Source organism: Megalobrama amblycephala, linkage group LG4 (genome assembly GCF_018812025.1).
Source record: "Megalobrama amblycephala isolate DHTTF-2021 linkage group LG4, ASM1881202v1, whole genome shotgun sequence".
NCBI lineage: Eukaryota > Metazoa > Chordata > Actinopteri > Cypriniformes > Xenocyprididae > Megalobrama > Megalobrama amblycephala.
This window is the reverse complement of record NC_063047.1, coordinates 39,892,964-39,914,077: the sequence shown is the minus strand read 5'-3', so window position 1 is coordinate 39,914,077 and position 21,114 is coordinate 39,892,964. Positions and strand designations below refer to the sequence as shown.

The window sequence follows — 21,114 nt, the reverse complement described above, 5'->3', positions numbered from 1 at the left end:
CCCCCACTCCTCTAGTGCATCGCAAACATGCTGTGACTATGTCTGTGGGTGGTTCATGTTTAGTACAACATGGCCACGTTGGCGCCCAGTGCGCCGTGTGTCGTCCAGTTGGATGTGACGTGCTCATGCTGAATCAGATTCAGACTTGACAACCATGCTTTCCCGGGGCCCTGGGGGCGTTGTGCGACGCGTACTTGCCTTGCCCTGCCCCTGTCTTAGCCCGGACGTGCATGGAAAAACTTGGCAGTTTGTAGCCTCTTTGGTATCAAATATGGTATGCCAAAGGGGCCATAATCTGCATTACAAGTGTTTTCTCTCTCACTACCCTTTAGGGTGGGGTGGCAGTGCTACGGGCACACCACCTCTGCCCTGCATGGGTCTAGGCCCCTGGCAAGTCCGTGGTACGCCAAAGCACTCATTGCATGTGGGTAGTTCTGAGTCAGGGTTGAGCTACGCATGACCCAGGTCATAGCGCAGGCCCCTGGCCAGACAATGTCCACTGTGGTGGTCCGGAAACACCACTGGCTAGTCTTGCTGGGATGTGTCGTTGTCAAAGTACACTCTCGACGCACTCATCTCACAAGCTGGCCTAAAACCCAGCCCGCTCCCCCCGCAGCCAACCCAGTTGGTTAGCAGGAGGCGGTCCTGGGGATATGGCGACCTGAAGCTGAAGTAAACCGTTCTTTCCCCAGAGGAGGGCCGGGTGGAGAATTCTGGTCTGTTCCGCCGCTGGCTCTCCGGAGTCCAGCGGTACCCACGAATAGAACTGTTATCTGATCCTCCAGGTCCCAAGAGGGTGTGGCTGGTAGTGTGCAAGGCCCCGCCTTGCCGCTCTCAGCCCTCTCTCACTTCACCATCCAGGTTCCAGTGTGGTGGTTCAGGCCGCACCCCATGTGCCATCTCCCATTCACACTGCTGCCTCGCAGAGTCTGACCACACTCCGGGTCGCTTCCATGCCGTCCGAGTCGGGTCCCCGTACTCTGCTGGTGGCTGTTAGCGTGCGAGGCCCTGCCTTGTCACGCGCAGCCCCCCTCACATCGCCAGCAGGTGGCAGTGTGATGGTGCAGGCCGCACCCCGTGCGCCGTCTCCCATACACACTGCTGCCTCGCAGAGTCTGACCACACTCCGGGCCGCTTCCATGCCGTCCGAGTCGGGTCCCCGTACTCTGCATCGCTGTCCCACCCCCGGTGCGTCTGTGGTGCCTTTGGTCCCGCTGGGTCGGTGTCTGGAAGCGTGGATAGCGCTCCCCAGCCCGTCCAGCTGGCTCATTCGTACCATCAGACTCAGCTATGCGATTCAGTTCGCCTGGCGTCCCCCGGTTTTCAGGGGTGTCCACTACACTCAGGTGTCACTGGACAATGCACCTGTTCTCCGGGCGGAGATTGCTGTCCTCCTGGCGAAGGATGCAATCGAGCCGGTCCCTCCAGCCGATATGAAGTCGGGGTTTTACAGCCCCTACTTCATTGTACCAAAAAGGGCGGTGGGCTACGGCCAATCCTGGATCTGCGCGTCCTGAGCCGGTACCTTCACAAGTTGCCGTTCAAGATGCTCACGCAGAAGCGCATTTTCGAATGCGTCCGTCCCCAGGATTGGTTTACAGCGATCGACCTGAAGGACGCGTACTTTCATGTCTCGATTCTGCTTCGCCTCAGACCCTTCCTACGGTTTGCGTTCGAGGGTCGAGCATATCAGTACAAAGTCCTACCCTTCGGGCTGGCCCTGTCACCCCGCGTCTTCATGAAGGTTGCGGAGGCGGCCATTGTTCCCCTCAAGGAACAAGGCGTTCGTATTCTCAACTATCTCGACGACTGGTTGATCCTGGCCAGCTCGCGAGAGCAGTTGTGCGAACACAGGGACATGGTTCTAGCTCACCTCAGCCGGTTGGGTCTTCGGGTCAACTGGGACAAGAGCAAACTCACCCCCGGGCAGAGGATCTCTTATCTCGGTCTCGAGAAGGAGCGCGTCCAGTCGGTGTTGACCTGCCTGAGTACGCTCGAGCGCAGGACAGCGGCCCCACAAACTTTTTCAGAGGCTCCTGGGTCATATGGCATTTGCAGCCGCGGTCACGCCGCTCAGATTGCTCCATATGAGGCCGCTTCAACACTGGCTCCACGGCCGGGTCCCGAGATGGGCGTGGCAGCGCGGTATGCTCCGTGTCCCCGTGACACCGAGCTGCCGTCGCACCCTCACCCGGGGGTCGGACCCCTCGTTCCTGCGGGCAGGAGTGCCCCTGGAACAGGTGTCCAGGCACGCTGTGGTCTCCACAGATGCCTCTGCCACCGGATGGGGGGCCACGTACAACGGGCATGCAGTGTCGGGTCTGTGGACGGGGCCTCAACTGCATTGGCATATCAATTGCCTGGAGTTGCTAGCAGTACGTCTTGCACTGGGCCGCTTCAAGAAGCTGCTGTCAGACAAGCACGTACTGGTCCGCTCAGACAGCACTGCGGCCGTTGCGTACATCAACCATCAAGGTGGTCTACGCTCCCGTCGCTTGTCGCAACTCGCCCGCCATCTCGTTATGGAGTCAGAAGCATCTGAGGTCGCTTCGTGCCATTCATGTCCCAGGTGTGCTCAACCGTGCAGCCGGCGAGCTCCCCCAGGTGGTCCAGCTGATCTGGCAGCACTTCAGCGAGGCCCAGGTAGACCTGTTTGCCTCCCCAGAAACTGCCTACTGCCAGTGGTTCTATTCCCTGACCGGCGGCACGCTCGGCACGGATGCCCTGGCACACAGCTGGCCCCCGGGTCTGCGCAAATATGCGTTTCCCCCAGTGAGCCTTCTCGCACAGCTCCTGTGCAAGGTCAGGGAGGACGAGGAGCAGGTCTTGTTAGTGGCTCCATATTTGCCCACTCGGACCTGGTTTTCGGACCTGATGCTCCTCACGACAGCCCCTCCTTGGCCGATTCCTCTGAGGAAGGACCTCCTGACTCAGAGACGGGGCACCCTATGGCACCCGCGTCCCGACCTGTGGAACCTCCACGTGTGGTCCCTGGACGGGATGCGGAGGTTCTGAGTCATCTCCCGCAAGCGGTCGTAGACACCATCACTTCCGCTAGAGCTCCTTCCACGAGGAGCCTCTATGCGATGAAGTGGAACCTGTTCGTTGAATGGTGCTCCTCTCACTGAGAGGACCCCCGATCATGCTCGGTCAGATCTGTGCTTTCCTTCCTGCAAGAGGGCTTGGAGCGAAGGCTGTCTCCCTCCACCCTCAAGGTGTATGTTGCTGCTATCGCTGCACATCACCATGCAGTTGAGGGTAAGTCCCTGGGGAAACACGATCTGATCGTCAGGTTCCTGAGGGGGGCGAGGAGACTGAATCCTTCTCGCCCTTTCTCCATACCCTCTTGTGATCTGACCCTGGTTCTTACATCTCTCCGGGGTCATCCCTTCGAGCCTCTGCAGTCAGTCGAGTTAAAAGTACTGTCTCTCTAGACCGTCCTCCTGGTTGCACTGGTTTCGCTTAAGAGGGTAGGGGATCTGCACGCATTTTCGGTCGACGAATCGTGCCTAGAATTCGGGCCCGGTGACTCTCAGGTCATCCTGAGACCCCGGCCCAGATATGTGCCCAAGGTTCCTACCACTCCCTTCTGAGATCAGGTAGTGAACCTACAAGCGCTGCCCTCGGAGGAGGCAGACCCAGCCCTAGCTTTGCTCTGTCCCGTCCGAGCTTGCACTGGGCACTGGAAGGGGTTTCGTAACTGTGGCGCTTTATTTGGGATCCCAATTCATCGGTCACTACTGACGTACGTCGAACGTGACCAACTGAAAGGGAACGTCTCGGTTACGTATGTAACCCTCGTTCCCTGAAGGAGGGAACGGAGACGTACGTCCCGTCGCCACAGTTTCTGTACCCTCGCTGTTGTGCGGACACCAGTTGTCTCCTCAGCGAAAAACAGAGTGCGATTGCATCTGCTTCCTATTTATATACACCTGTCGGAGGCGGTGCGCATTATGCAAATATCGCACGGCAATTCCATTGGCTTGTTTTAGTTCACTCGAAGCTGATAGGGCTCTCTAGCGATATCCCAATTCGTCGGTCACTACTGACGTACGTCTCCGTTCCCTCCTTCAGGGAACGAGGGTTACATACGTAACCGAGACGTTTTGATGGATTAACTCGCGGTTCAGTTAGTCTCTTGTCATGTGAAAAGTGATAATACTTTTCAGTTTTATGGACGTCGCCATCTTTAATATTACGTTGATTACTGTCGTCATGGTTACTAGTAAGAGAACGGGCTTGGCACTCGCTGCACGTTCATACAGACAGTGTTTCAAACGCTACTGAAAGTTGCTGTGTGAACGAGACATTTCGAGACTCACACCTGTAAGTAAATGCGGTTGTCAAACCCAAAAAATGACTGTGTGAACGTGGCCTAGTAGACTGTTAGGTTAGGTTTAGGGTTAAGGGTTAGAAGAAAGTTGCATTTTGCAAAGTTACTTATAGTCAGTAGAATGTCTGTTGGGGGACCAACAAAATAAAGTGTATGCAGATATTAAGCAGATAGTCTACTAATGACTGGTCGTTGACATGTAGTTGCAAAATTACTTAGTAGAAAGTCTAAGAAGTGGACTATCGAAATAAAGTGTTACCAAATGATGTTAAGGTGTATATTATTTGTGGCTATAATTGAAACATCGAGTTAAAGTTTGTTTCCATATTGGCCTAATTAATTTCCATTACAAGTGCCTCACTATAACCCATATTTTTCCTTTTCTTAAATAAAACTAGAAAAGTCAAATGACATTTTTGTGGTAATCAACATTATTCCAAAAATTCTGTTGATTGAGCTTAACTTGTAATGATCCTAAGATATTCCTTTAGTAGTGCTTTTGGTACCAAGTAAAAAAAAAAAAAAAAGTACATGGGGAAAAAAAACACTAGAGCGTTATATAATGTATTGGCTCAAAGAGCTCTTGAATCCAAAACAATAAAGAGAAGAAGAACACACTGCGCTGAAGTGAAGAGAATAAAATAAAATCAACACTCATCACTGTGATGGAACCTAAGCAACATAAACAGTAACATATTACCTTCTTCCATTTCTGACTTCAGTGGCATTACATAATGTCACAGTCATCCACCGTTTCAGATTCAATTAATTCTCCAGAGCGACTAAGGGTCAGTTTGCCTCTAGCAATCGGGTGTTAAGTGCCTTGCTCAGTGCTGGTGAACTCTCACCAGCACTGCAGTGGCATCACTTCTTCCTAGCATCATCGATCCCACATCTTTAGTGCTTGAATCCTGTATACTTACACATTGTTATTATCATTTGATATGTGAGATCATATTGAGTGGCCACTGCATAGTCCCATGCAAATGTATGAAAAGCTGGGAGAGTGAAGTATTTCCAAAACAAAACAGACATGCGACACTATCATAACAGTGTAGTTATGATGTTTTAAGAGCTGTGCCGTAGGAAAAATGTCTCACCTCAGCATCTGAGGACCTAACCTTTCAGATCTTCTCTGTATGTTTGGAAAGAGAGAGCCGGAGAAGGAGACTTGCGTGCTTGCTCCAAGCCTTGAGTTAGCCTCACTAATTACTGCGAATAAAAGCGCCTTTTTACTAAACTGTAACCTGAGTGCTCTGCTGGGAGAGTTTTCCTGTAAGTAGCTCTCAGGAAGAGCAATCAAAGACTTGGAGAAACAAGGGGAAAAAAAGTTACAACAAGAAAGTAAATCACTAAGTTCAAGTCACTATGTCTTGCAGGAAAAATAGCACAAGGAAAAGAGCAAAAGTATGATTGATGGTTCATTACATAAGCAGAGTGCAAAAGGGATGAGAGATTTCTGAACAGTTTTGCAAATTTGAAGGAGGAATATTTGAAAAAAATATTTGAAATTTTTATATTTATAACTTGTATCACATTGGGGCCACTTAAGTTTTCCATCAGGGGCCAGAGCAGAACACTTGTAACAAATATTTTTACAAATTAATGATTTTTAAAAATATTCAGTTATACATGTAGTGCACTTAAAATATTTTTTAATAAATGATATACTGATAATTAAGCTAATAAATATATATTAATGGAATGATACTTATAATTATAATTATTATTAATTATAGAATTTTTTTTAATATTCCATCATTGGGGAATTAATTAATTTACTTATTTATTTTAATGCACAAAAAATAATATTTATACAATTATGAGCTTGAAATTTCTGCTTTTTATATACTGGCCCCATTCACCTTAATTGTATTCTTCTTCTTCTTTTTCTTCTTCTTCTTCTTATTATTAAAGAAAGCAAATTATGAGTTGGGGGTACCAAAAATTCTGTCATTCACTTGTATTGACCCCCAGGATATTACTTTAAAAATTGCATAAGGAAAACAAATAAGGGATGAAGCAAACAAGCATAAGGAAAAAAAATAAGGGATGAAGCAAACAAGCAAATAAAAAAATGTAACCTCAACCCCTAATAATAAATTATTTAAATGTGCCAAATGGTATATTATTATTATATACTAATATTATTATTTTTTTTGTGTTATTAATAAACATATTAGACTACTAATAATATACAGTTACCAAACTATAGGAATAACATTAAATTCTGTTGGTCAGTTAGTGTACCTAAACTTTTTTTTTTATTATTAAATTAATAAAAAAAAAAAATTAGATTGAAGTATAAAATATTAATGCTTGGCAGGCCTTGTAAAACTATGTTTTGGGTCTAATTGTGATAATCAATCTGATAATCAACAAGCTTTACACTGTCAAACACACCTTGTCTTTCGTGAACATGCACATTTTGATTTCATCTTCGCACATTACCTGTGGTATGAAACAGTCTTTATTGACATTTTAAGCATTCATTCCTATAAATCAAGATTTCCCATGCAGGTGATAGAGAGCCAGTATCATATTCTGACTTTGCTCTGGCATGTAAATCAAAAATCCTAAGTGAGGGGGCTGCTGACGGGTTCTGGAGCGAGTGTGTTTTAAAACCCTCATCACGTAGTCCTCAAAACACTAACAGCTTCATTCGCTATCCAAATTGCTGCAAGTCAGGCTGTCACCGTAGCAACTGCAGCTGCTACCCTGCCAGTTGCCAATCATAAAGAATAGCATCCTTTGCGTCCTGCGACATATATGCACATTGTGAAGCGTAACCCAAATAGTAAGTGGTGCTTTGAGGAATAATAGTAGATGGGAGGGAGTCAAGAGGGAGGGGTGGCTACATTCAAGCTGAGGTAATTACAGGCAGATGGAGAGGAAGTGATTTGCTATAGAATATTTCTTCTCTCTTCAGGGATTTTCAACCGGTTTGATGCAATATGTGAATGCAGGAAGACCGTTTCTGTCCAAACTCTCAAATCTAAAATGCAAGCATTTCAAACTAGCGGCTATGGGTCACAAACAATTATTTTAACAGTAAATCAGTCTTTGATCAACCACAGCTAAGAGGGAGTTTATATACAAAGCCACAATTTACTTTAATTACTCCATTATTTACAGATATTTCCTGACTCATACTGTTTATTTCATACTGAAAAAAAAATCAAAATATATGTTTCAAATATATGCTATATATGTTGTAAACAGCACATCTTAAGGAAATATATTTTGCAAACTGAAATTTTGTTTGAACCTTGAAATGCCAAAATATTATAATATTACAAAATTCTTTAAGAGGCTCTTCAAAATACATTTTCAAACTTAAAATACATTTCAAGTAAATGCAAAATGTAATATATATATATCCAATATAATTAAATTATATTTTTTATATATATATATATATATATATATGTGAGGAAATGCTAATTTATAGAACATATATTAAGATCTAATAGTAATATTTTTTTGCGAAAATACATACGCAAATATTTATTTTTCCAATATGGGATTAAATTATTTTCAACATTTCTTGCTATGTGTTGTTATGCAAAAAGATCAGTCGGAACAAATCCTGAAGTTGTATCTAGATAAACAGAGATGGTTCCCAATAGCATACATTTTAGGCTAGCTGACATTTTGCAGCATGTCAATGTCAAAATGTGGACAGCAAGCAGATCCAGCAAAGTACAGTTAGGGGAAGGCAGATGACACTGGCTTGTTTATTTTCTCTTTTTATAGGTATGTCAGGCCCTAACTCACATAATTAGGGGTAACATGGCTACGCTGTGAGCGAGGCATAGCATAGTGCCACAGATGAGTCACGCCAACATGATTCACACAAACAACCCTCGTTATCATCTGCACCCCATTACCTCTAATAGCTAGACCCCTGTCATCTGTTTTCTATTTCAAAGCACAATTATGACTTTTCAACAGAAATGACAGTCTCAAAATTTTCGCACTACGCATAATATTGACGAAATGTTGCGGCGTTGCAGACGTGCGCATTCACCAGCCTGACTTGAGACATTTTATTCAAGCCAAGTGGAGCACTGGAATATTTGGGCAGTTCACCCAGCTGCCATGGCAACAGGAATTTTTACAGAGGCACAGGCCTATGGTTAGATGCTTTTCACTTTGCCTTCACCAACCAACGGCTGGGATTTGGGCCAATCCGTTTATCTCTACTATGCAGAGTTGTAATAATGCAGTGAGAAGGACTGTATGAGGTGTAGAGCTTGATGAGCGGGGATTCCCTCTCCTAAACTGCACACTGACACCAATTACAAGTAGAGATGACAACTTTGATAGATTTTAAAAGTAAAAGCACAAACATTGAGGAAAACTAGGATCTGTGGAGTGAACAAACAAACAAACAAAACATTTAGAAATCAATGCAGTTGAATTACAGTTCAAAAGTTTGGGGTCATTTAGATGTTTTTGAAACGTAAGGGCTTTTCACACTTGAAATAGTTCACCCTGGATCATTCTAAACTCAGGATAAATGGAATACATGAGGGCTTTTCACACTGCTATTAAAGGATTAGTTCACTTCAGAATTAAAATGTCCTGATAATTTACTCACCCCCATGTCATCCAAGATGTTCGTGTCTTTCTTTCTTCAGTCGAAAAGAAAATTCCAGGATTTTTATAGTGGACTTCACTGGGGTCCACTGGGTTGAAGGTCCAAATTTCAGTTTCAGTGCAGCTTCAAAGCACTCTACATGATCCCAGACGAGGAATAAGGGTCTTATCTAGTGAAACGATCTGTCATTTTCTAAAAAAAAAAGAAAAATGTATATACTTTTAACCACAAATGCTCGTCTTGCACTGCTCTGCGATGCGCCATGCATTATGTTGAAAGGACATAGGCGGAAGTACTGCGGTAGGGCGAAAAACTTAATCTAATTTTCTCCTCCAACTTCAAAATCATCCGATATCGTTGTTTTACTTTTTTTTGTAAAGGCCATTTAGCTTAATCTTTGCATGTTCGCTTTGTAGACTGGATCGGTACTCACACATGACTTTGCAACGTGATTACGTAATGTGTGGCGCATCATAAAGCAATGCAAGACGAGTGTTGCGATCGCAAAGGATCACTAGAAAATAAGGAGAAGACGAGTACATTCATCTTGCGAAACATCTGAGCTTTATTTTACATTCATGCTTAAAATGATCCAAGCTTTAGCCATGTATGGAGACGAAGAGCTAAAAGCTGCCACCTTATCCAGAGCAGAACCTCCACCAACAGGAACATGCTGTTTTTGTAGGGAGCAACAAACACCTACAAGCCGGTGCTCCCAATCACACCGTAATCAGCCAGTCACCTGAAAACAATACAGACACAACACACGCAAAACAAGGAACGGCCGACAGGGGCATCACAACAAGCATTTGTGGTTAAAAAGTATATAAATGTTTAATTTTTTTTAGAAAATGACCGATCGTTTCGCTAGATAAGACCCTTATTCCTTGGCTGGGATCATGTAGAGCCCTTTGAAGCTGCACTGAAACTGCAATTTAGACCTTCAACCCGGTGAACCCCAGTGTTGTCCAGTATATGGAGAAAAATCCTGGAATGTTTTCCGTAAAAAAACCTTAATTTCTTTTCGACTGAAGAAAGAAAGACATAAACATCTTGAATGACATGGGGATGAGTAACTTATCAGGAAATTTTGAATTCTGAAGTGAACTAATCCTTTAACCCCGGTCTATCTTCGTTCCAAACAACGCTTTTAAACCCAGTTAAGGAACATTTCAAATTTGTAATTAAGAAGCGGGGTTAGCACCGCTTTTTACCCGGGGTTATGAAACCCTACTCTGGAGCAGGGTTAGCACCGCCTTTGCGGTGTTAACCCCACATTGCGGTGCCAAACTTGTACAGTGTGAAATGATGCGGTTTTAGAATGCTACAGCTAGATGCTTAGCAAAAGATCGTGCCTCATATTCAGGTGCATTGGAAACATCTTGCATTGTATATAAACAGTAAATTCAGCATTTGAGAGGAAAAATGTCAAATGCTGAGAGAAAATGTGACAATTTGAGTGAAGAAGAGACCGTTTTATTCTTACCTTTATAGTCGAAATGTCCATTCAGTATAAACTCGATAGTGTCAGTTGGCAATTCAAGGACGTGCAATGCTATAGCTTTTGTGTAAACAAGTGCATGCTGCGTTCATCCAGTGAATGACACTGACACCACAAATATGCAAATAAGAACGTTAACCCGGGGTTTAGGAATGTACAGTGTGAAACGTCATCTTGCAAATATCCAGGATTAATTGTTATCCCCAGATAAATTATGAGCAGTGTGAAATGTGAAGCAAGATAGCAAAGGATGCCGTTTACCTGGGGTTTAAAATAACCCAGGGTTAACTATTTAAAAAGGCTTTTCACACTTGAAATAGTTAACCCTGAGTCATTCTAAACCCCAGGTAAATGGAATCCTGGGTTATCTCGCTTCACGTTTCATACTGCTCATAATTTACCAGGGGTAAAGAATTAATTCTGGCTAATCATAAGCTTACGTTTCATACTGTACATTCCCAAACCCTGGGTTAATGTTCTTATTTGCATATTTACGGTGCCAGTGTCACTTATTGGATAAACGCAGCACGCGACTTGTTTACATAAAAGCTCTAGCAGTGCATTCACTGAATGGACTTTTTGTCTCTTTACTCCAATTGTCGCGTTTTCTGTCTCCATTTGACATTTGTATCCACAAACACTGAAATGATTGACTACAACGAGCATCTCTGTGACTGTCCAAAGCACGTGAATTTAAGCTACTGGCCAGTAAGCTACTGGCTTTCTGCTTCTAAGCATCTAGCCGTAACATTCTAACACCGCATCGTTTCACACTGTACAAGTTTGTCGCCGCAATGCAGGGTTAGTGAATAAAGTGGGTTAGTAAATAAATGCACTGATGCTGAATTTATTTGATCAAAAATACCGAATGACCATTGGAAAAGGTGGACTTAAATATAAATTTGTGTTGGAATATAAAATTTTTGCAGATTTATTACAGGAAGATATTATGTTTTTTTGATAAAGTCATATTAGCAACTGTGTGGGAGGCTTCTAAAGCATACGTTAGGGTAAAATGTATTGCTTATGTTAGCAGAAGGAAAAAACAAAGTGCTGAAAAAGTCAGACATCTAGAAAAGCAAAGTGGTTACTTGGAAAAGATACAAGAGAATACATTTAATGTCATACCTGCAATAAGGGATGGAAATAAGGTGCTTTTATATATATATATATATATATATATATATATATATATATATATATATATATATATATATATATATATATATAAAGCACCTTATTAAATATATAAATATATAAATATATTTAAAGATAAGAATAAGAAATGCTGGAAGTTTACACACACATACAATAATATTATATATATACACACACACACACAGACCTCACACTTGCACCAAGGGTGTGTGTCTTTATAGTAAACAAAAGATTATTCAGATTAATAACAATGACTTTCTCGTTACTGTAGGTTACTGTAGGTTACAGAGAATGCTGTCATTCTCAGCAGCATGACAGATACTTTGATTCTAATCTCCTACAATTAGAATGTGGTTTGAATCAATGACAGAGTATTTCATAAGAAAAATGTTAGAAAGACTTAATGTACAGTGCTCAGTGTAAATGAGTACACCCCCTTTGTAAAGTAACATTTTAAACAATATCTCAATGAACACAAAGACAATTTCCAAAATGTTGACAAGACTAAGTTTTATATAACATCTGTTTAACTTGAAAGGTTAATAATATAACAGAGAAAATTTTCAGTTATACTCAAATGCAAAAATGAGTACACCCCACAACAAAAACTACTACATCTAGTACTTTGTATGGCCTCTATGATTTTTAATGACAGCACCAAGTCTTCTAGGCATGGAATGAAAGAGTTGGTGACATTTTGCAACATCTATCTTTTTCCATTCTTCAAGAATGACCTCTTTTAGAGACTGGATGCTGGATGGAGAGTGATGCTCAACTTGTCTCTTCAGAATTCCCCATAGGTGTTCGATTGGGTTCAGATCAGTAGACATACTTGGCCACTGAATCACTTTCACCCTGCTCTTCTTCAGAAATCCAACAGTGACCTTAGATGTGTGTTTAGGATCACGGAGTGATGGCAGCATCTTCTCTTTCAGTATAGAGCAGTACATCTGTGAATTCATGATGCCATCAATGAAATGCAGCTCTCCGACACCAGCAGCACTCATGCAGCCCCACATAAGGACACTGCCACCACCATGTTTCACTGTAGGCACCATGCATTTTTCTTTGTATTCCTCACCTTTGCGACGCCGTACAGTTTTGAAGCCATCAGTTCCAAAAACATTTATCTTGGTCTCATCACTCCAGAATATAGAGTTCAAGTAGTCTTCATCTTTGTCAGCATGGGCCCTGGCAAAATCTAGGCGGGCTTTTTTGTGCCTGGGCTTTAGGAGAGGCTTCTTTCGTGGACGGCACCCATGCATGCCATTCCTCTGCAGTGTACGCCATATTGTGTCACAGGAAATAGTCACTCCAGTTTGGCTTTCTACTTCTTTAGATAACAGCAGTGAACTTGCATGCCGATTTTCTTCAACCCTTCTCATCAGAAGACGCTCCTGTCGAGGTGTTAACTTCCGTGGATGACCTGGACATCTCTGGTAAAAAATTTTTTAAAAAGATGGAAATGCACACTTTTGCTACAGTGTTCTGACTAATAAGTAAAGCTTTGCTGATCTTCTTGTAGCCTTCACCTTTCTTTTCTTTCTCAGGTCTTTGACATTTCTCTTCCATGCGGTGCCATTGCTGACAGCATGAAATGGGAAGGGGTTTTAACACCCTTTTATAGTCAGCTGTCTGCTGGACACCTGTGTAAAGAATAATTAGACTCACCTGTGGTTGAATTCTTGTTAAATTAGACATTTGTAGCCTAAAATTTAGCTTTGCTCCAGAGACTTTCAGTGGAGTGTACTCACTTTTGAATCACCCTAATTTGAGTAAAACTGAAAATTTTGTTCTCCAAGTTATATTATTAACCTTACTTTCATGTTATAAGTTAAACAGATGTTATATAAAACTTAGTCTTGTCAACATTTTGGAAATTGTTTTTGTGTTCATTGAGATATTGTTTAAAATGTTACTTTTCAAAAGGGGTGTACTCATTTACGCTCATCACTGTATATGTGCTCAGCTCAGCACTCAGCACCATGTTTGTATCGCCTTCCCAATTAACTCATCTTGTTGTGCATTATCTTTTTATTGTGCCTGTTGTGTTAACTTCTGTTTGTCTTGAGTATGCTAAGGAAATCCAATAAAAATGTAATTTTCAAAAAATAAATAAAAACAAACAAACAAAAAGGAAAACTGTGAAACACAAATAACATTTTGAAATGTAATTTATTTCTGTGATGGTAAAGCTGAATTTTTAGCAGTCTTTCAGTCTTCAGTGTCACATGATCCTTCAGAAATCATTCTAATATGCTGATTTGCTGCTCAAACATTTCTTATCAGTTGAAAACAGTTGTGCTGATTAATATTTTTTTGTGGAAACTGATTTTTTTTCTGTATTCTTTGATAGAAAGTTAAAAAGAACAGCATTTGTTTGAAATATACATATTTTTTTGTAACAATGTAAAAGTCTTTGTCACTTTTGATCAATTTATTGTTGAAAAAAATTATTTCTTAAAAAATGTTATGAACCAAACTTTTGAATGATTTTGAACCTTTTATGGTAATGTACATTCTGTTTCAAGGTGTAAAATATTCCTAAATAAATATAAACTGTTTGCTCGGTGTGGGTAGAAGGTCAACTTAAAAAGAAAAAGAAAAAAAAGAAACAGAAGCAAAGAAACAGAAGTGAGCTCTCGATAAATTTATTTATTTATTTTTTTTGCACAATGAATGACATGAACAAGATCAACTGTATTTTAAGTGCTCAATACTGTTCACCGGAGATGGCTGCACAAAATGAGCTTTACAGTAAGAAAAAGAAGAAATAAAAAAATAAAACTACAAGATCATGAACGGCAAACATGACCAAACACATGCAAGCTTATATGTATGTACATATATACACGCTAGTACTTGTATTTATAAACATGTCTGTATACACAGTTACACAAAACATGAATGTGTATACATACATTCTATGTACAATGCATATGTTTGTGTATATCAGTATTTATTCTTTTCTATATACGTTCATTATTTGCTGTTTTTAATATCCATACAATGTACAAAATGCTTTATGAATTTAAAATCCATTACAAAAAAAAAAAAAAAAAAAAAAAAAAAAAATCAAACAATGTATAAGATCTTATTCAAATCGAAATTCTTGACTTCTTCAAAATTTCTATGCATACAATGAAATAGAGCATGCAGGTACAGAAATCAAATGGTCAAAATGGTCATAACACCATATGTATGAATTCAAATTTAGAGAGCGGTAAGAGCTTCTGTTGTGTCCTCGTTAGGAATATTACTTTCGATTAACACTTCACTTGTATTATAACTTCATTAATAGCAATACAAACTAAAATACAATACTACATTTGAGTGGATGACATTCTCTCGGTGACCTCGGAAACATTTACTCGACAAAGTCGCTATTGACGTTTAGGAGCAGGAACATAAAAAAATACACTTAACTTCACAAGGCACCAATTATCAGCTGGTGGAGAAAATATATCTGGCATTTTAAAACCAAAGCCGAGCATATTTGAGCTGCCAGGCCTTGTTACCAAAGCCACTTTTGATTAACCTATTATAATCATCTATAATGTTTCAGAAAACTGCTACGGTGTACATTTTGTTTTAAAACATAGCTTTTGGTGCTTAAAGCACTAATAAAAGGTCAACATTTTTGGCAATGTTTGCAGGTGTTTAGCAGAACCAGCGCAAATGGACACATCCTACAAAAGGTCCAGTACAACTGGCTGAGGCAAATAGCTGCCGGCATATATTATTTCTTTGAGCTTTAATGCACTGCAAGTTATCACGAGGACAGAATGGTTCATAACAGCGCATGGCATGTTAAGCCACTACATGTGTCCTGCTTTGGACAACTGTGAGTGCAACATATTGACATGATTCTTAGGCATGATTCACGCAGCTATACAGCAACCTACAGATGGTAGACTATTTACAGGGGACAATTTGTTGAATTGAATACTTGATTAAGGCTGCACTGCTTAGAGGCTGATTTTCCTCCTCTAGACAATGTCTAGAATTGCAAAAGAAATGATAGTCAGTTTTAGCACTTTTCATTTGAACGGTTCAGATTTCAAATTTCCGTAAGACCACTTCATTTAACAGAAAGCTTATGTGTCAGTGGATTCACAGCAATAACCTGATGCATAGTAAATAAGCATGTATTCATTTCAAAAACCCTATGTGGGTTTGGTTATAGAGATATTTTGAGTGTCTTTATGTGTATTAAATGTGCTGCCTGGTCACTGAACTGTATATTTGTATATAAACGTATGTATATAGTCAGAATGAAGCCTATTATACTGTAGCAAGACCTGTGAAAATGTATCAAAATGATGAACACATTACAACCAGGGCAGCAAACTCTATTATGTACATTCTAGACCGATATCTTGCCATTAATTGTTCCCAGTACCTGAACATGTTATGGATTTATAGACAAACATAAGGCACATATATGGAAAAACTAAGAAATCATTAACAAATGGAAAGCTATTCAAATTAGGACCACATTCAAATCTATTCTGACTCCAAATGTCGCTTATATCAGTGTAACTTGTTTCTAAAATAGCGTAGGACATATGTTTGATTAATTTGTGACGTCCTATGTTCAAGACGATCACCTAAATAGTCTTCAGTGTACATTACTGTTTTGTATTTTTCCAATTCGAATGACAGACTAATCGAAAAATAAGCAAACCACCACACCATTCAGAGTAATACACACAAGCAGCTAAACTGAAACCGATCTATGCTATGATGCACTACTACACTGAAAATTTGGTCATGTGGATATCTAATACTGACAAGTATATAGACATTACTATTGTTTAGTTAACAAGAGCAGGAACATTCTAAAAGAGTCTCTGGAGAAGGCCATTCAAATAAGAACTTGTTTTCCAGTCAGATCATGAAAATATCACCCAGATGCTCACTATTATTTAAAGCGAAAAACCAACACTGACACCGTGTAAAACTTCAGCCCACTCAAACTTGTTCAACAAAAAAGAAAGAAAAGAAATAAGTGCTCTGTTGGTTTTAAATGCAACCGTAGCATTTTTCATCAAGCCTGTTGTGAACTACTGGGATGTGTTTTGATGTCCTGTGTCGTCAACAAGCCTTCGATCTGCAGTGATTCCACTTCGTTAAGAATACACGACTAAATATGTTTCTCCATTTGAACAAGCTTTCTACTTCTATTTGGTTAAAAATGGAACAAAAACATTTCAAACTTTATATGGTTTTTGATTTGATATGCTGACAGTATAGGTAGATCTAAAATACTTTGAATTTGAAATGTTAGTAGAATATGTTGCTATGTACAGTGAAATGATAGCCATCAAAACATCACTGAAAACGGTTTCATCCAAAAGTATTGCCATTACTTCATGCCTGAAACACACCTGAGCGCAGGCAAGCGTATGTAAGCATGTGTTAGCGGTGAGTTACCGGTGAAATCAACCTCTGCCAGAAGATCTGTGCTTTGTGCTTGAGCGAAAACAAAAAACAAGAAAGGAAAAAGTGCACAGTACTGTCATTTAAGTTCATTTACATGTGCTGGTAGATTATGGCTAAAGCCATAGTTTCAACATCCTCATGGTTATGGGCTTTGGGAGAGTAGAAGTTCAGTTCGTCTCCTTGAGACCAATAAGAAAGTATGTGATAGATTTGTACAATCTGAAAGCGGAGCTTTTTAGACCACAACCATGATCCAAATTCTCAGCGAATGCCCATTAAAATGTATCAGCAGAATTCAGATCAAAACAAACTGAAGAAACGATACAAAGACCCAAGCACAAGGCTAACTCACAGTGCACTGTCATGACCTCGCTAATGAGAGGTGAGAGTAGCTTCTTCTCTCCTGTTCCCTCTTCCTCTGCGGTTTGGACGCTCCATTTGGAGCTCTGGTTGAACTTTGTGCCAGAGCTTGCCTCCCTGCATTGATTGCGGGTTGGTTTGGGATCTGGCCATGTGTACCACTGACTCGATGGCGTCTGTGATGGAGTCGTGATTGGAGAACTCAAGAGGAGCAGGCACCAGACCGGTGTGAAGGTTTCTCTTCCCAGGAAGGTCCACACACTTTTCAAGAACTGGCATCTGACCCAGCAATCCCTCCTCGAGAGAAAGCGGCTGCTTCCTTGGCCTCCCTCGACGTCTCTTCACCATGTTATTCCCTGTCTTGGCCTGCCTTTGAAGTCTCTTGACTTTTAGAATCTTGTTGACGTGATCCAGGTTTTTCTTGGTGGTGAGGATCTTGGAGAAGGCACACATTTTTCGCATGTCGCACTGGATCTCCTCCACTTCTTTGCCCTTGTACCTCCTCTTGTAGGAACTGTGGTCTGGAGATGAAACGACAAAAAACAAAACAAATCAATGAAAATGATAAGCAACAGTTCCAAAAATATCAGAATTGAATCAGAATGAGAAATGAATCAGAATTTAATGATGTTTGTTAACTGTTCTCGCTTTTGGAATGAGTACTAAAATACTATGACCGAGCAGCACGGGTATAAACGCGGAAGCGGGTGCACTCGCACTCAGGTTTTTTTTTTGCCGAGGAGACGAGCCGGTGGCCCGCGCTCAGCAACGTACAGTACGTCGCCGTTCCCTCCTTCAGGGAACGAGGGTTACATACGTAACTGAAAGGTTTCCTGCACTACTTACTCTGCTACTGAATCAACTACACATAATATAAAGCACAACCAGTTTGACTACAAAACAAATGACTCTACTTCAGCACTTGCATGATTTTTATTAGAGTAGTACCAATTGGTTTTTCATTTGACAATGTGTATAGTTGAAGGTACACATTGTTTTGCCAGTATTATTAGCAATAATAATATACTACCACATTTTTTGTGTATTTTATTTAATATATAGTTTAGGCCAATTATTTGCATTTACACCACCTGTCTTTAAAAAAAAAAAAAAAAAAAAAAAAAAAAAAAAAGGTAATTAAGGTAATTGAAAATCCTTTTGCACAACCTGTTTTAAAGACCCCCTGTGGTGAAAGTCAAGTTTTTAATTATGTTTATATATCTATGTGGTGTTTTTAATATGCTTCAGACAAAACGTGCAAATTCATAAGTCAACACCATTGCTGAGTATTTTATGTTTAAAACTGCAGTGAACCAAAGACAGTCTCAAAAACGTGATTTGAAATCGCTGGTGTTTCTTGCGTCACAAACTACCTTTTAGCCAATTCCGTCAACATGTGGGCGGGCATTAGCAAATCATTAACTATGACCGCTCTGAAGCCGGGGAGTCTCAAGAGAAACCAGGTTATCTGGGTATATTTTTCTGCTGATATGAAAAATCGTGTACATTTAGCAATATAGCGGGTGAATTGTGTATATGATGTATATTACGATGTTATGATGAACTGTCTTTCTCCACTGACGTTCTAAGTTGTTCAAAGCATTACTAAGGATAAGGTAGCAGTCTGACTCTAAGATGGCGAACGGGAACATGGTTTGTGTTACATTAGCAACACATTATTAGCTGTTTGATAACATAGTAAAGCAAAAGGCTAATCATATTTATTACCGTTATGTGTGCGACGTAAAGAGCAATAGCGTTTACCTCAGTTGACGTGAGTGAGTGGAGGCGGAGCTAATTTGCATATTCATGTCTCCATGTATACTAAATGAAGCAAGGGTGTAGAGTTACATTCAGGCTATTTTAAGGGCACAAAGAATTTTTTTCCCAAAGGAAAAAATGTTTAAATATGTCATTTTGGTGATCAAAAATTAGTTTTAAGGCATACAATTATTGACTCCAAATAGTTAATATTGAAATGATATTTATCTAAATATTTAGTCCCTAAAAGTACTAAAAGAATCAATGGAACTATTAAGGAAGTGGAATCATTAAATTCTTTACGGTTCCCACCCCTAGCTATGAGACACTGATTGTGAAAAATGTGCTAGGCCAGTCTGGTAAACAATTGGCCAGTCGTTTGTTATAATATAATTGAATTGCAGATCATCTCACTAGCTAAAGCAGTGATATTTCTAAAGTAAACTCAAGACCCCTGAGTGAGTCATGACGTATGCAGCCAGACTGAGAGAGATAAACTTTCTTCTGTGCTTAATGATGTGACAATCCAATGTGTCAACACTCTAATTTGTATTAGCTTGTGTATAAATATTCCTGTATATACAGATCTGATAGCAATTGATACAGCCAAGCTTGTTGAGTCATGCAGTTTATCATTATCAGCTGTCAGTCTAACAGAGCGAAGCGTTAATAAGCGAACACGTGAAAAATGCCCCACGAGAGGAGAGGACTGTGAAGCAACAGCTCACTTAACACTTGACATGTGGATAACTGCATCCATGCACATAATAAGGAAACATCAGGAACCTCCCACTTATCAGTCAATCAGTGAATATAGTCAGTGTTCACATTCACAATGAATAGATGCGTCTGTAAATGTGAGTAATAAACTATGAGGCCTCGGATACATTTGTGATTAATTTTCTGCCTCTACACTTCACGTTGGAGCTTTGGAAGGAAGCCCAGACCAGAGGAAATGCTGGGTTTCTGGCAGCCTTGTTTGAAATGAGTTCAGACAGCCTAAAGCTGCCTAAAATGTGTGTTCCACATCTAAGATCTCTCCTGCACTCTTTTCATATCTCTGGAGAGGTCTCTTTTTCTCTTTTCTTGTTGATTGCCACTCCATCTGGTAGGTTTCCATGAAAACAAACAAGAGCTGTAATTGTGGAAGATGTCTGTGCTCTATGCCTATGCATTTCTCTTAAGACTCTTTTAAGAGTGCACCTGTGCAAACCCGAAAACAGGATAGACTCCTCCTTAATCCTTAATCCATATTCGAATCTTCTCATTATAGCATTAAAATGCAATGTTAAAACAAATAGCAACCACACTTTCAAAACAATCACCAGGGCTATTTTGGATGCGAGTTAGAGAAAAAAAAAAAAATGTGCATGGGTCACTAACCAGCTGTGCATGGGCTCCTTCAGCCCATTTGGTTTCAATAAAGTAAAATGTGTGCCTGACTAAACATGAGCCCTTCCTTCTCTGGCCTCAGTTTATCACTGGGAAACTTGCAGAGTCTTCCCAAGTGCCAACAAATCATTGGACAGAGACATTCATTTTCAAAGGGAGTGTCACAACTCATTTATTCCCTGAAATCTCTACCTGCATCCTGTGCACAATGTTTTCATTAGAGGCAGCAATTTATGGACTTGCCTCGCCGCTGTCCCCACAGCTCTGCTCTACACGGTAGTGGAGGCCTACTTCCTGTTGCCATGGCAACCGAATTCCACAGTTCAAAGGTAAACGATTTAAAAAAATATATAAAAAAATACAGTTGTGTAAGATCACATTTTTGCCCCTGCAAATTCTCTAGTTGATTGTCGAGGCAAGCTACTCATTTAATACACAAAATCCTTGTTAAGCAAATGTAGGTGCAGACCTGCTTGAAAACTCATCATGCACTGGCATTAGTAATGGTCTTAATAGGTTTTCTTGCTTGCAGTGTAAAGAAAGATGAAACGCTATACCAGT

General features: G+C 40.8%; 1 protein-coding gene across 1 annotated transcript in view; it reads right to left on the bottom strand.

Moving 5' to 3' along the window:
* Nucleotides 1-14,230: 14,230 nt before the first annotated feature.
* The window catches only part of setbp1 (SET binding protein 1), a 79,781-nt gene continuing 72,897 nt past the window's right edge, over nt 14,231-21,114 (bottom strand). The window contains exon 4 of the mRNA XM_048189253.1: nt 14,231-17,921. Within this exon, the coding sequence (XP_048045210.1) occupies nt 17,413-17,921 (509 nt within the window). The 3' untranslated portion in view covers nt 14,231-17,412. The remainder of the gene's footprint in view (nt 17,922-21,114) is intronic.